The 16654-nt window shown below is 46.2% G+C and overlaps 1 protein-coding gene across 6 annotated transcripts in view; it reads right to left on the bottom strand.

Moving 5' to 3' along the window:
• Positions 1-6915: 6915 nt before the first annotated feature.
• The window catches only part of PIK3C2B (phosphatidylinositol-4-phosphate 3-kinase catalytic subunit type 2 beta), a 59324-nt gene continuing 49585 nt past the window's right edge, over positions 6916-16654 (bottom strand). For all 6 annotated transcript variants that reach the window (XM_059939997.1, XM_059939968.1, XM_059939978.1 and 3 more), the window contains 10 exons: positions 16155-16324; positions 15500-15656; positions 15049-15158; positions 13938-14139; positions 13360-13484; positions 12044-12161; positions 10639-10720; positions 10132-10238; positions 8367-8495; positions 6916-7400 (listed from right to left, as the gene is read on the bottom strand). In XM_059939997.1, the coding sequence (XP_059795980.1) occupies positions 7212-7400; positions 8367-8495; positions 10132-10238; positions 10639-10720; positions 12044-12161; positions 13360-13484; positions 13938-14139; positions 15049-15158; positions 15500-15656; positions 16155-16324 (1389 nt within the window). In that variant the 3' untranslated portion in view covers positions 6916-7211. The remainder of the gene's footprint in view (positions 7401-8366; positions 8496-10131; positions 10239-10638; positions 10721-12043; positions 12162-13359; positions 13485-13937; positions 14140-15048; positions 15159-15499; positions 15657-16154; positions 16325-16654) is intronic.

Genomic DNA, 16654 nt, shown 5'->3' on the forward strand with positions numbered 1-16654 from the left:
CATGCTTCAAGGTCCAACTCAAATGGCAACACCTTCTTGAAGTCTTTGCTGAACTTCCCAGTCAGAATTATATTGTTATACTCTATTAGAGCACTACACTATATATCCCTGTGAATGTTCTTCTTCCTTGCTGGACTCAGCTCCTTGAGGGCTGTATGCCAGTAGTTCCCAAAGTATGCTCTGGGAACCCCTGGGGATCCCATTTTAAGACCCTTTCAGAGGATCCTCAAGGTCAAAAATATTTTCATGATAATACTAAGCTGTTATTTTCCTTTTTTTTTAAAAATTAATTAATTTATTTGTTTTTATTTTTGGTTGTGTTGGGTCTTCGTTGCGGTGCGCGGCTTCTCATTGTGGTGGCTTCTCTTGTGGTGGAGCACGGGCTCTAGGCCCGCGGGCTCAGTAGTTGTGGCGCACGGGCTTAGTTGCTCCGCAGCATGTGGGATCTTCCAGGACCAGGGCTCGAACCCGTGTCCCCTGCATTAGCAGGAGGATTCTTAACCACTGCGCCACCAGGGAAGCCCTATTTTCCTTTTTAACTCTCATTTTCTCATGAGTATATAGTGGACATGTACCTTCTAGAGGACACATGATATGGGATCTGGCAACAGACTGAATGCAAAAGCAGACATGAGATCCTAGATGTCTTTTATAAAGCCCGATATTAAAGACATTTGGAAAAAAATGTAAAACAATGCCACTCTTCTTGCTAGACATTTTTGTTTTGAAAAAAATATTTTTTCATTAAGAGTGTTATTTATGTTTTAAATGAGTTCATTGTACACATTTTTCTAGCAATGGTTTGTTTCATTTAATAATCATGGCCATTTTTCCATGCCCATACACAATAAATGTATTTTATTCATTTAAAAAAAAAAAAAAAAAAAAAAGAGTGTTATTTATGTTAACATGTAATGGGTTTATTATTTTTTAATTAACAAATATTTTTTAAATTCCTCAGGTTTGAGTTCTAAAACAATAATTATCCATAGATATAATTTACATAAGCAAAAGTTCTTTGGGGTCATCAACAATTCTTAAGAGTGTAAAAAGGAAGGGGTCCTGAGACCAAAAAGTTTAGGAACCACTGACCTAGCATGTTGACTGGCACATAATAGGTGCCAGTTTGTTGAATGAATGGAAGCGTAATAATACTTTAAAATAATAGCATCTTCCTTATGGTCAAGACTTTTACATTCCACTCTCAACTTTGTCACTAACACCATGGGCCTCCCCCCCAAATGTTCCTTAAAACATCTTGAATGGGCCTTTCCTTCCCCATCTAGTCATTGGATACATACTTTTTATCTTCCGTACCTTGGAAGTTGCTCTAAAGGGAAAAAATGCCATCATAAAGTACTGGAAAACTCTAAGAATATGTGACTTTGCCTTGTCAGTCTCTGCAGGAAACTAAAGTGTGAACCATCTCCTGCAGCCCTCTATCAACCAGGCGGCAGAGGGAGGGCAGCTCTGTTCACAGAGATAGCGCTGTGTTGCCAGGGCTGTGTGCGTGCTGGTGAAGACAAGAAGTCTTTAGACGGGCCAGCTGACTGGCACTTTGGCAGAAGGTAATTTAAACCTCAGCTAATTATGTTTATTTTTAAAGATTTTGCAGGGCCTGAGGTAAAGGGTGTATAGCTTTTCACTTCATTTTTCAGTCAGTACCACCTCCAAAATCTTTTCCCAAGTATCCCACACTCCGGAAACCACCTCCTATCTTTCCAGCTCGCTGCCTTGGAATCCCTATTCAGGTACTTATCACCGCCCCCCACCCGCCAAACCTCCAAACCATTGCCATTACCACTTTTTTTGTGATTCATCACCCTCCTTCACTTCCCTCCTTACCCAAGCATGAATTCCATGGTCCAGTATGAAAACTACCCCCTTGCAAAGACCCTTCATTCTTGTGCTCTACACCAATATTCTTCTCTGGCAAAACCCCAACCCTAGTGAAACCCAACTATCCACTTATTCTGAGCCTACCCCCTTGCAGCTAGCCATTGCTGGAGAAAAGCACTCAGACATGCTGACTGACTCACTTCCTATTTGTAATGACAAATTTCATCCATGCCAGGCATTCCTGGATAGTTCCTTTTTTTTTTTTGGCAGCACGGCATGCAGGATCTTAGTTCCCAGACCAGGGACCGAACCTGCAACCCCCTGCAGTGCAAGCGCAGAATCTTAACCACTGGTCTGCCAGGGAAGTCCCCCTAGATAGTTCCTTAGCAGCTTTGCATCTCCTACACTGAGACTGTTTCACAATGTCTATTCATTAAGCTGGTGGAACACTCACATTAACATGAGTTAATATCACCTATCTTAAAACAAACAAGCAAACAAACAAAAAACAAAAAAAAGAAAACCTCTCCTGGATACGTGCACCTCCGAGTTTCTACACCACTACAGCAAAAATTTCTCAAGCATTGTCTATTCTCACAGTCTCCACTTTCTCCACACCTATTCTGTCGTCAGGCTACTCCAATGTGGCTTTCATCCGCAACACTCATTAAAACAGCTCTTATCAAGATCACTAAGAACATTTTGCCAAATCCAGTTCTCTGACTTGTGGGTTGATGTGCACTCCCCTAAAAGATATTGAAGTCTTAATCCCCCAGTACCTACGAATGTGACCTTATTTAGAAATACGGTCTTTGTAAATTAAGATGAGGTCATTACGGTGGGCCCTAATCCAGCATGACTATGTCTTACACAAAGGGGAAATTTGGACACATGCGCACACACAGGGAGAACTCCGTGTGAACATGAAGGCAGAGACTGGGATGATGTACTTACAAGCCAAGTAATGCAAAAGATTGGCAGCAAACCACCAGAAGCTAGGAGAAGGCATGGAACAGATTCTCCTTCTCAACTCTCAGAAGGAACCAACACTGCCGACACCTTGATCTTGGACTTCTGGCCTCCAGAACTGTGATACTGTTGTTTAAGCCACCCAGTCTGTGGTCCTTTGTTACAGCAGCCCTAGGATATTGACAATACTTTTCTTTAGACTCCCATGACACCATTCCCTTGGTTTCCCTACAATTTCAGTGACTCCTCCTCTTCCTCTAAATGTTGACCTGTATCAGAGCTCAGTCACCGGTGCCTTTTTTTTTTAGCCTCTTTAACCTAGGTGATCTCATCCAGTTCCATGGCACTAAATGCCAACTAAATGCTGACCTTCACTTCTAAACTCCAGACTGACCCCTCCATTGGGCTTCGGATTCCATCCTCCTACTTCTCTACTTGGATGTCCAGACATCTCAAACTTACCATGATCAAAATTCTTAATTGTGATCCACCAAGCCCATCTTCCCCATCCCATAATGCCCCCACAGTCATTTTCGTCAAGTTGCCAAGGCCCTAAACTTACGAGTCATCCTCAATTCCTCTTTCCCTCAACCCCACATCCAATCCAACAGCAAATCCTTTCAGCTCTACCTTCAAAATATATCCAGAATTTAACTACCTTTCACTATCCCCATGCTACTCTCATTCCCCTCCTAGACTACTGCTTCCATTCTTGCTTCAAACAGCAGCCAGAATGATCTTCGAAAACGTAGAGTGCTGCAGTCCCTTTCTCAAAACCTTGTAATGGCATCCCCGTCACACTAAGAATGAAATCCAGAGTTCTGATGGAACTCAGTTCAAATAGCTCCCATTCCGCCTGCCCACCCCTCCCCTTTTCCACCTTTGTCCCTGAGACACAGCACTGAAATCATCTGTTTCCATGTCTACTTCCCTAGCTGGACTCTGAGCTCCTTGAGGATGGGATCCACACCTTTGTCATCTTAGTAGGCACAGTGCCTGGTACCCACTTGACCCAGAGAAGGCCATTAGTGTTGTGGACAGACACCTCAGACAAGTCCCAGGCACCAGAATTACCTCCCAACTTAAAATGTTGCCTCGCTTTTGACCTTTCAAGTCCATTCTAACCTTCAGCTCCCAAATCCTAACAAGTCCAGTTACTTCCTTTTTACCACCGCTGTTTGAACGCAGAAAATCCAGTCTCCTGGGCTTCTTTTGTTTCTCTTCTCCCTGGGCATCCCCTCTCCCCCAACTCCCCAGCTCTCTCATTCCCACTCCCTCCAGGTGGTTCAGATTTCTACCCCATTTGGCCAAGAAATTTCCTTAACTAAGACTCTTGCCGGTTTCAAGTTCTAACTTTTAAAAGGTCCATTGGGACTTGCCCAGAACTGCAGTGACATCTCAAAACCACTTAGAAACACAGCAGGTAGGTTATCACTTACTACTGTTATTACTAACAGTCCCTTGGAAGCCCCACAAAACTTCCCAGCATAAAATATGACTCCAAACTGGAGAGTTTTGAAAACTTCTGGGTAAACTGCTTGAACAAGGGTAACATCACCTCCAGCTTCCATTTGGGGTTCAGTTCTGGGCTACGGCTCTGCTCTAACAACGTAATCGTTGCATGGCATCTCAGGGGTTGTTTCTTCTCTTATGAAATGGGGTTGGTTAAATATCACTAGGCAGTAAACTTCTTAAATGCAGAGAACTGTCTTAATTTATCTTTGTAACCCACAGCCGGTTACCTGGTACAGGGCCCAGGGCCCAGCTCCAAGGTCTGTATTCTTTATGAATGGAGGCACGCCACCAGGTAGCACTGGTAAGCACAGTAAAAGTTTGTTGACAGAATTAACAAATGAGCCATGTCTACTTTCCAGGGTAGTTGTAATGAAAAATGACATCATGTATATTAAAACACTCAAGAGTCAAATAAACCTGGGTTCAAATTCTAGAGCCAAGGCCAACTGGCTATGTCCTTAAGCAAATTACTTAATCTCTCTGGGCTTCAGTTCCTTCATCTGTAAACTGGGGAAGATAATACTCACCTGATCAAGTTGTTTTAAGGAAAGATTTAGCTGACACATGTGAAATGCCTGGTGCACCACACCAGTGCATATAAAAGTTACCATTTGTAGAAACACTACTATCATTATTATCTTCATCTTGTACATCAGATGTTTTTTTGTTTCTTTGTTTTGTTTTTTTTATAAATTTATTTATTTTTGGCTGCATTGGATCTTTGTTGCTGCGCGAGGGCTTTCTCTAGTTGTGGTGAGCGGGGGCTACTCTTCGTTGTGGTGAGTGGGCTTCTCATTGCAGTGACTTCTCTTGTTGCAGAGCACGGGCTCTAGGCACGCGGGCTTCAGTAGTTGTGGCACGTGGGCTCTAGAGCACAGGCTCTGTAGTTGTGGCTCACGGGCTTAGCTGCTCCGCAGCATGTGGGATCTTCCCGGACCAGGGATCGAACCCGTGTCCCCTGCATTGGCATGCGGATTCTTAACCACTGTGCCACCAGGGAAGTCCTACATCAGATGTTTTAATCTAAACATTTAAACATCAACAAATCTTGAAAATGATAGTTTTGTTTTTCTAAACATCATTTATTAGAAAATACAATTCCAGAGAAAGTAGGAGATAAAGGACGTCTGGGAAGTGGGTACAGTACACAGACCTCTTTAACAGGGGCATAGAGGGTCAAGGTAAAATGAGCTACAGGCAAAAAGCCCGTAACACATCTCTGGTCCATTCATCTAGAGAAGTTCCACCTCTGTTCTCCACTCCCCTAACCCCTGCCCACAGCAGCCAGCTTTATCCTTGACATTTTTAATTTAAAAGTTTAAACTTCCTTGCTGCTCTGTGGCTTCAACGAATGGAGCTTCTTTCTCCAGTTATGGAATGAGTCAGCGAAAGGGGGAATTTCTGATCCTTGGAGCTGGGGAGGGACAGTCCACATTGTATCCCCACTTAACTCCATTCCCCAATCACCGGGCACAACCAGCCAATTTAAAAAGTTAATATCAAATTCAAAGTCTCTCCTTTTTTCAAGGAAGACAACCTTTCGGAGTAAAGCGTGCGAGTGAATTTCAAATCCATTTGGTAGGGAATGAAGAGTATTAAGAGATCAGAGACCCAGTCTCTCCCTTCCAGCTCAGCTCAATCCAGCCTCCTCACAACCAAAGAAAATCACTGGAAAAAACAACAGTTTTAATGGGATCCCCCACCCGCACCCTTTTTCTTCAGCTGGGGCATCCCTTTGGCTCCAGACAAAATAGGTTTATGGCCCCATAGAATGAGAGAAATTCTTATTAAAAAAATGTAACAGAAACGGAGTTTGGGAGAGAAGCAGCAAAACAAAAGGAGTGGTGGGTGATGAGGAAAGCTTCCCAGAAACCACGCAACAGCCAGCCACGCTGGCATCTGCAGCCTAGAGGCCCATTCCTAGGGCCAAGACACCCTGGGGTGAAACCAAACCTAAGGGCCGAGGCAGCAGTTTATCTCACCAGAGAAAAATGAAGGGAGAGACCTATGGGGGAGCACCCAGGCGTATTCACAGGGACCAGATGACCCCCAGAAGAGCTGAATAGAGGGGTAGAAGACAGCATTCAGGGCAAGTCCTAGCAAACTAGGGGAAGACGAGAGGAAAAACTCCCCCCAAAAGAGCCCAGGTCCCTGAACACAGGTCCTCTGCAGACCTCCATACGGAAGGCCCTTCGTTACACACGTAGGTATCACATCGCTCTCCTTTGGAGGCAAAATCAGAAAGGCCCAGTGGCGCAGGCCTCAGTCCAGCACACGCAGCCCTCCCCGTCCCTCCCGACCTGCCTCAGAGACGGAGGGCACTAACTGAGGGCCCACTGGGCCCCTCCCCAAATAATTCCTATAGACAGAAATGCAAAAACAACAAATAAAATCCTAGGGAAAAGTCCAATAAGAACCTCAATCATACAAAAAGTCTAATTGCTCCTTTGCCTTCTGAGGCACATGTAAGTCCCTTCTCACAAGGCTTCCTGTCCAGTCAGGACAACATTACTATTTCATTTTTTAAAAATAAAAATAAAGATATCCACCCACCCTCCCCCCAGATGCTACTTCTACGCCCCCCCCCCCACACCTCAAACCAGGCATTGCTCCCTTGACACAAGGTAAACTTAAAACTTTGCTGCACCCTCACAGCCTCCAAGGGGCTGCTCATCACAACCAACCCAAACGCAGTCTGCAGAGGAGCGGATAGCAGAGAGCATCTTTACTCTCCTTGCCTCCTACCACGGAGGCCCGATCCGCCGGGACAGAGGGGAGCCCTGCCACGGGCCCTGCCCCTACACAAGGAAGGGACAAGTCAAGCAGGGAGAGTCCTCTCCCCCGGCTCTGCCATGAGCCTGGGGTCCTGGGCCACGGCTCCGCTGGGCTCATAAGGTCTCATGACTTCGAGATCCCAGTGCGAACCAGCCGGTCTTCTCCTGGGCCAGGTCCAGCTCTCGCAGGCGGATGTGCACCTCCCCCAGCAGAACGTTCTCCCAGAATCCTTGCTCACTCAGCACACTCAGCTGTAGCTCCCGCTGCTGCAGGTCTCCCTTGGGGATTCCATCATATACCAGCTGCAAATGCAAAATTGGGAAGAGAGGGAAGTAGTGAGACAGGGAACATGGAAGGGGGAGATGCTTAAGTCTGTGGTGGTGTGATCTGATGTGGCTGAGCATAAGACCACTTTACCTCCCCAACCAGACAGAGCCCGAGGGAACAGAGAAAGCATACAGAACCCAAGGGAAGCTTTAAAGAACCCTGCTCTTGAAAGAGAAAAACAAATATTGTATATTAACGCATGTATGTGGAACCTAGAAAAATAGTACAGATGAACCAGTTTGCAGGGCAGAAGTTGAGACACAGATGTAGAGAACAAACGTATGGACACCAAGGGGGGAAAACTGCGGAGGGGTGGGGATGGTGGTGTGCTGAATCGGGCGATTGGGACTGACATGTATACACTGATGTGTATAAAATTGATGACTGATTAAAAAAAAAATGCAGATTAAATTAAAGAACCCTGCTCTTGGGGGACTTCCCTGGTGGCGCAGTGGATAAGACTCCACACTCCCAATGCAGGGGGCCCAGGTTCGACCCCTGGTCAGGGAGCTAGATCCCACATGCATGCTGCAACTGCAACTAAGAGCTGGTACAGCCAAATAGATAAATAAAAAATAATAAAAAAAATAAAGACCCCTGCTCTTAGCTCAAGCAAATGAAGGCTTGTCACTGGGGCCGCTGCTCACTATCAGCAAAGGACCAGCAGGCTCTTCCTCCCCACAGACCATGCCCCAGCTGTGGAATTCCTACCCTAAGTGTCAGCAAACTTTTTTACATAAAGGGCCAAATAGGAAGTATTTTAGGCTTTATATGCCATACATTCTGATCTATGTCACGATGACTCAACCCAGCTGCTACAACATGAAAGCAGCCACAGACAAGACTTAAATGAATAGTAATGGCCACGTCCCAATACAACTTTAGTTACAAACTGGCACAGTCGGCCAACCCCAGCCCCACCCAGCACCTTCCCCACATACCATCTCATTGTAGGTGGGGTTGCAGGTTTTCCGGGCCACTTTGGTTTTCTTCTTAGTGGTTTTCTGAGGGTCAGGAAGGAGGTAAATCTTGACATAGGGGTCGGGATCATTCCCATCCTGGAGCAGTTGCTACAAAGGGAATGAAAACCGAGAAAAAGATGAAGGTTTTTCTATCTGTCTCTTTATCACCATTCCTGTGATCACTCCCTGATCCAGACCCTCTTCTCCCACACCTAGCTTCTTGCAATGCACAATAATTTATGTTTCCCAGCCCATTGCATTCTGCTAGAAACACCTACCATGGTAACGTTAGGTGTCCTCCTAAAACATCAATCAGATTGTCTATGATATCCAGTCTATACTTTGTATACGAATGCTCAGGGCACGCCATAACTTGGTCTGTTCTGAATGAACTATGTCCCCAGATATCTCTGCCCAGTAACTTTTGTCTATTTTGATCCAAGTAACCCCTAAGAGGTAGAGAAATGAGTCAGAGAGATTAAGTTGCTTGTTCAAGGTCAGCCAATTAGTGATTCACTCAGCCTGATCCTTTTAAAACTTAAGTCAGATCTTGTCACGCCTCTGCGCAAAACCCTCCAATGGCTCCCATCTCACTCAAGGAGAAGCCACACTCCTGACTGTGGGACCAAGGCTCTGGTCTGCCCTCTCCAACCTCACCATCTGCTATTCTCCCCTCTGCTCCAGGGGCTTCAGCCATACTGGCCTCCTCCTGCAGTTCCTGACATGCCCCAAGCAGGCTCCTGACTAGGGCTTTTGGGTTTAACTGCTCCCTCTGCCTGGAGCAATCCTCCCTCAGATGTATGTGCATGGCTCCCTCCCTCAGATGTATGTGCATGGCTCCCTCCCTCATCTCCTTCCACCTTTGCCCAAATACCTCCTCATCAATGAGGGTTTCCCTGGCCACTCTGCAAAATTGCTGCTACCTTCATTCCACCCCAGTATTCCTTCTCTGCCTTAGTTCTCGCCAGAGCACTTACCACTATCTGACTTGCCATATATTTAACTTAACTATTTGTCTGTCTGCCTCTTGCTACTAGAATGTAAGCTCCCTGAGGGCAGGGATTTTATTTTGTTTACCCTTGTATCCAGAGCTAATGTATCAGTGCCTGGAACACAGTAGGCAGTTGATGAAGATTTGTTGAATATAATGAATGAATGATTCTGTAAGAGTGAAACCCAGATCTCTCTGATTCCAAAGTTCATGTACCTCCTGCTGCATACTAATGCCCCAACCTGCAAAAGTCCAGCACATTGTGGGTATTCAATAAGAGTTCCCTTCCCCTTCCACTCACAAGGTTCTTAGAATCATACCAAAAATTTAGTGATTATACTCTGCCTTGATTATGCTTGAAGGATGTCACATGGCTGCCTTACCTCTATAACCAGGAAATACGCCCCTTGGGCCTCTCCCATATAATAATCACCATAATAATAATACAAGGCACTATGTCAAGTGCTCTACATGCATTATCTCATTTAATCCCTATAACAACCCTATGAGATAGGTGCTAACATTATCCTCATTTTAACGAGGCTAAGAATAATTGGGCTACTTGCCAAAGACCACAGGTAGTAAAAAGCTGTGTCTAGTATTGCTTGGTCATACCATAGGCCTAGCACAGTAGCAGGCCCATTCAGTAATCTTTGTGGTTACTCTCACGAGAGGGGGGCAGAAAGGTCTGATCAGTCAGAAAAGTACCAGAAAAAAGATAAAGATCCAAATGAGGACTGTGTATGCACTTACCAAGCCCCGAATATGCATCACCATGATGAAGAGTTTGTTGTTTTTGTAGGAGATGGACAGCTTCACCTCTCCCCCAACCTTCCCGACCGGCCGGGCCCATGTGCCATCTGTAGGGAGAAAGGAAACTGAGAAACATCATGAGGCCAGCCCTGTCCCCATCTGGTGCCAGGCAGACATTTCTGTTTTCTTCTGACCCGCTGCCAGTAACTCCACGTCAGAGTCCTGATACCCCATCAGGGATCTGCCAAGTGGCATCTGCGAACATGACTCAGAGTTGGGTTGGGGGCGTCTATCCAATTCCAGTGTGTAAGCATATCCAGTCCCTGGGGAATCTGCTTAAGGAGCTGTGGACCCACAGCCTGAGTGGGAAACCAGATTCTCTAGCCAGTAAGCAAAGGAACAGAGACGAGTCAAGGAAAGAGAACTGGGAAGAGGCAGGGGCAGGAAAAATGACCTTTGGGAATGGTTCAGAGAGGTTGGCAGAAATGTCACAGAGAAGGACTGTACCTGAGGACTTGGGAGCCAGGCTGGTGCCCGCAGCCTTCTCATCCCGGGACAGGGGGTGGAAGAAGGTGTACACCAAATCACACTGGAATGGAATCAGAAAACAGGGTCATTCCTCAGTAAGACAATGGCCCAGTGAAAAAAGGAAAAGGACTGTTCCACATTAAAAGAGACCTATGAAATGTGACAACCAGATGTAATACGCAGTTCTTGTTTGGGTCATGGCTCAAACAAACCAACTGTTAAAAGAATTTTGGAGATGACAGGGACATTTTGAATATGGACTATGTTTTGGGTGATATGATGACAGTGTAGTTATGTAAGATTATGTCCTTGTTTTTTAGAGATGCATAGTAAGTACTTAGGGGTAGAAGTCACGATGTCTGTGATTTACTTTAAAATATTTCATAAAAAATAGATGACGCAAACATGTCAAAATAATAACTGTTTAAGTGATGGATATATAGGCATTCATTATACTGTTTCTCTATTTTTCTATATGTTTTGAAAGTTCTCATAATACAAAAGTTTAAAAAAAAGAAAAAAAATCAAATAAAAGTAGGTCGCATCAGGTCAAAAGCAGTCTGTTCTTGGAATTCCCAGGCAGCCCAATGGGTAGGACTTGGCGTTTCACTGCTGGCAGGCCCGGGTTCAACCCCTGGTCGGGGAACTAATGCCTGACCCAGCCTTGGACAAAGACCATGAATCCTACTTTTGAGAATGTTTACTAAGCAATTAGGGAAAACAAAAACAAAAAATAAAATGTGTGAAAATATCCACTCTAGCATTAATAGTGAAAAAAGGGGGGAGGGGAATGATCTAAATATCTTTCAAGAAGCGAATGGTTAAAGAGATTATGGTATTGCAAGTTGGTGTATTAATTTGGTACACATATTTAAAGTTGTGCTTACTATAAACACTTAAGTGAAAAAAGAACAGAATATAGCATTATATTTAAGCTATGACCACTATAAAACTATAAAAGTCACATTTATATATGGATAAATAGGAAGGAAACATGGAAATGGGGTTAGATGGTTTTTTAGGCTGATGGGACTCCAGATGACTGTATTTGTCTTTATGCCCATTACAGTACCATTTGTTTTAAAAAAAATCTAGGTGGATACACACACTCAACCTGCTCAAAACCTTCCATTTCCTCAGGCTCTTGCTCACTACAAGCACCTAACACGGACCTGTCTCTCCGCGTGCCCAGCTGAGTGTTTGTGTTTCACTGCATTTCTGTGCCTAGTCCCGTGGGGCTGGAGCCACGACCCACCCACCTCTTCCTGCACACAGTCAGACCCAGAAAAGCCAAGTCCCCTCCATGATTGCCACCCGCTTCCGTCCGCATCCCCCACCCCCCCACCAGCGCCAGGGACGGCCAGGAACAGAGGCAGCCACCCACCTCGGCCACCTCAGGGGCTGCGTGGATCAAGTGCCAGATGTAGCCATTTAACTCCTCCCTCCGCCGCTCCGCCACCGCCTCTCCCCGTGAGCGGCCAATCACAAAGCGACTAGGGAAGCTGGGCGGCAGGTGGGCAGTGGCGACGCAGGAGGGGGAAGATGGAGAAAGATAATGAAGAGGCAACAGGATTTAGTCACATTTCACTTGCATTTTCAGTCACCCGATCTGCATTTCTCACCAGCCTCCATTCCCAGGGACCTTTCCCCGACTCCATGCCTCCCCCAGCTCCCTAGGTCTGTGCCAAGGACACACACGCAGCATCTCACACCAGATAGTTCCTAGGACACCGGATGAGAAGACCAAACTGTTGAGCAGAGTCCTACAACTCCCCAGAAGTGCCTCAGCGGCTCTGGAGCCCCCAGTTTTCCCCATCAAGGTAAAAATTCATTTGAAAAATTACTTTTTTAAATTGTTGTGAAATACACATAACATAAAATTTACCATCTTAACCATTTTTTAAAATATATATATTTTTGATATGGACCATTTTTAAAGTCTTTATTTAATTTGTTACAATATTGCTTCTGTTTTATGTTTTGTTTTGTTTGGTTTTTTGGCCAGGAGGCATGTGGGATCTTGGCTCCCTGACCAGGGATCGAACCCACAGCCCCTGCATTGGAAGGGGAAGTCTTAACCACTAGACCACCAGGGAAGTCCCCCGTCTTAACCATTTTTAAGTGTGCAGTTCAGAATTAAGTACACTCACATTGTTGTGCAAACATCACCACCATCCATCTCCAGAACCCTTTTCATCTTGCAAAACTGAAACTCTATACCCATTAAACAACTCCCCATTTGCTCCCTCCCCCTGGCAACTACCATTCTACTTTCTGTTTCTATGAATTTGACTACTCTAAGTGCTTCATATAAGTGGACTCATACAGTATAATAATATTCCACTTTGTATATACACCGCATTTTGTTTATCTACTTGAAACATACTTTTACTCTTTAGAAGATTAGAAACTTCGAAAAATCTTCAGATTCAGTCAATCCCCTACCTGTAGACCCAGGTTGCTCTCCTGGCAGGTGGACCCAAGCTTATTTTCAAGGCTGGAGGAAGACCTCTTGAGAGCCTCAGAAAAGCATGACCAGCAGGGGGAGCACTTGTCATCAAACTCATCGCCAGGAGGAGAAAACCAAGGACATAGGTCTTTTCTCCAAAGGGCAGTTTCTCACTCCTGCAGTCCTGCCCAGCCCCCATCCGCTCTCCCTCCCCAGTATCCTTCAGTGCAGAGAGTAAAGGCAACAGCTACCTGGGCAGGAGGGAAGAAGGGAAGAGCAGCCGCAGCTTATTGTGTAATTCCTGGAACTCCTCAAATGTCCTCTGGATGTAAGTGGCCTCGTGAGCATTCTCTCGCATCACCTTTACCACATAAATCTGCAAAATCCAAATCTTAGAGAATACGCCCTGCCAAACCCTCTGCACCCAATGAAGGGGGGAGGTGAGGGGACAGAAGTGTGTGTGTGTGTGTGTGTGTGTGTGTGTGCACGCATGTGTGTTGGAGGAGTTAGGCTTTCCAGAAGGAAGAGGATAAAAATGTCTCTCATGGAGACAAAGATAATATACATATGCAGCAAAATGAAAGCAAAGATTAACAAGAATCCTTGTTTCACAAGACGCTTGACTCAGAGGGAACAGCCATCCAACTCAGCTCCCTGATTGTAGGCAGGCCACTTGGGCAGTGGAGAAGGAAGGGGTGTGCGACTGCTCCCAGCACAGGGTGCTCAGTCAACTCCAGCGCCCACAGTGCGGAAGGGAAGAAACAGTCAGAACCCCAATAAGCTGGGGCAGTGGGGAGCAAGGGAGGGTCAGATCGGAGAAAACACTTACGTAGCCTTTGTTGGGGTGGAAGATCTTCTCGTGGCGGCAGAGAAACACATCACTGATGCGGCCAGAGCTCTTGACAGTGTGCGTTCGGGGAGCAAAGGAAAGAGTCAGCCGGTCGTCTGAGCCTGTGAACTTCATCTGAGCCAGGTTATGAATGAAAAAATTGAGCTTTGTGGCTACACTGCCGAGGCTGGACTCAATCAACCTGCAGGAGGATGGGAAGAAAAGGATGTGACCACGGACCCAAGTCCCCACTGCCTGGCAGAGCTATCTCGAGAAATATCCCCTGACACCTGAGACTAATACTCAGCTCAGATCAGATTATTTTCCCTGTGTGATATCCTCATAGAGTGCATGATTACACACAATGATCAGCGTACAGTTTATTTCTGTGAACCTTGGGGTCTTATCTCCCCCCACTGCCCACCTGAGCCAAAGACAGTTAAACCAAGGTAGGAAGGAATTAGGGACGCCACCGTGGGCTCACCATGTAAATGTCTAAATACTGTTGTCACACTGAGTTTCAAGGTTCAGTACAATGGAACCTCACCAAACAAAGCTCAATCCAGAGATTTTAGTTCAAAAGGAAAGGTACTATATTAGACCCAACAGAGAAAATTTAGCTCGCTAAGTTCCAAAAAGGGTGCATAATAAAATGGACAAAACAGTAGACATTAGTATACAGACACTTCCCTGCTTTCACACAAAGTGTGTCTAAGAGAGTCAAATATGGGAAAATGGAACCATGGAATTCCATGTTTTGACAAGGGGGAAGGTTCTGATCCAGAGAGCTAAAAACTAGTACAAAATCCCTACTATAAACTGCCCCATAGACAAAATCCTTGACCGAGACATGGTGAGAATGCAAGTAGGGGATCGCAATACCTCTATATAAAGGTCAGCACCCAAGTGCAGACGGGAGACTGAGTCTGAGAGAAGTAAAATGATTTACCCAAGTCAAAGGCAAAGTTGGGACAACTGACCCATGTTGTCAACTCTAAGCTCTGCCACCGGAGCTAAGCCTCTCCCGGTTCCCTAGCCCTGCTCCTCCCAATCCGGCAGCCTGGAAATTAACTACCCAGAGTGGGCAGCACTGTTTTGTACGGAGTTTTACCTGGTGAAGTAGGTGGTGGCATTGGCCTCTGTGTCCTGAGGCCTCAGGGCATCATACACATACTTGAGGTCTTCCAGGTCTGAGAGCTCAGGGATCCCACAGGACAACATCTAGAAGAGCAAAGAAGAAGAGAGGGTGCCTGTAACAACCAGGAATTCTTGCTTCTTCCTTACCATAAGGCAAGATTTTCTACAGCTAGGCTCCCTAACCCTTCTAGAGGGTGGCAGGCAGATGCTGTGGGCAGTGGCTAGCAGTCCACAGGAACTGGGGGGGCTGGAGCAGGAAGTCAGATACCTGCAGACACCACTGTCTCCAAGTGGTCTGAGCCCTGCCTTTACCTAGGGCTCAGAGAAGTAGATCTCCAGAAATCCTTTGAAGCAAGACAAGGGAGTCTTAAAGATGGTGCCAGATGATAAGAAGGAGGGGTTCAGAAAGGGATGGAGCTCCTCACCAGGCCCAGAAGGTTGAGGAAGAGGTGGGTGTGCTTGCGAATGAGGTTGTAGGCTTGGCAGCAAAGGTCAACAAAATCATGGAAGCGGCTGGAAGGCTTGTCACCCCCGTTGATGACATACGCCATGTCCGAGGTGAAGACAAAGGGGGCACGGTCCCTGGGCCAAGGGGAACACACAGGTAGAAGGTCAACATGAAGGAGGAAGCCCACTTTGTGGGCTGCGTCAGGGGATGGTTCTCCTCATCCCTCAACACCTGTGTGAAATGGATAGATGTGGCTCCTCTAACATTTTCGTTTTTCTTTTCCTCCCTTAATCTTAAAAAATCCCCAGACACATCCTTCATTGGTTCCTTGCCTGTGAGCTTGTGATATTTTCCCTGGATATCTAGTTGTATTCCCTTTTGCTGGGGTTTGGGCTCATTTCCCTTTGCTCAGTCCTCAGCAGGGAGGGAGAATGGCTGGTGCCTGCCCTCTTCCGCAAGGCCCTGAAAGGACTTGACCTCTTTCTCAGTCTTCTCTTCTCCAAAGCTGCTCAGCCCAGGGACCACACTCTGCAGTGCGGGCCCTCCCATCACGGGCTCGTGTTCCCGCTCCGAACCATTTCTGCTGACCTCCCTGGCCTACACGCACATCCTGGCTTCAGGAGACCACTTACCGCTTGATGTTCCCGAACATCTGGGCATGGCCCAGGAAACGGCCAAAATCTATGTGGAACATGTGGCCAGTCGTCTTCAGCATGATGTTGTCATTGTGTCGGTCACAGATGCCCAAGACGTACGTGGCCACACAGCAGCCAGCACAAGAATAGATGAAGTTCTCTACAGCCTGGGAGAAGGAAGGCAGAGGGGAGGAGGGGACATAAAGCTGGTGTGGAGGGACCCCAGGGGCACAGCCAGACTGAATTCAGCCAGCCCTGCCCCTCTCTCATGAGTCCAACAGCTCTCACATCTGCCTGTTTAGCCTTCATCACATACTTACACAATGACGCACACAGAAACTTCTCTTGTATCTTATGGGGCAAAAGGAGATGGAAGGCTTATAGGTATATCTCCACCACGTTATCTGCAATTCACCACCTTCTGCACCTTTCTTTCTCCTTGGGAAACTGGTTGCAAAGACAGTGCACTGATCCGGGAGCCCAGACTTGACCAGCCC

Source organism: Balaenoptera ricei, chromosome 1, assembly GCF_028023285.1.
Source record: "Balaenoptera ricei isolate mBalRic1 chromosome 1, mBalRic1.hap2, whole genome shotgun sequence".
Lineage (NCBI taxonomy): Eukaryota > Metazoa > Chordata > Mammalia > Artiodactyla > Balaenopteridae > Balaenoptera > Balaenoptera ricei.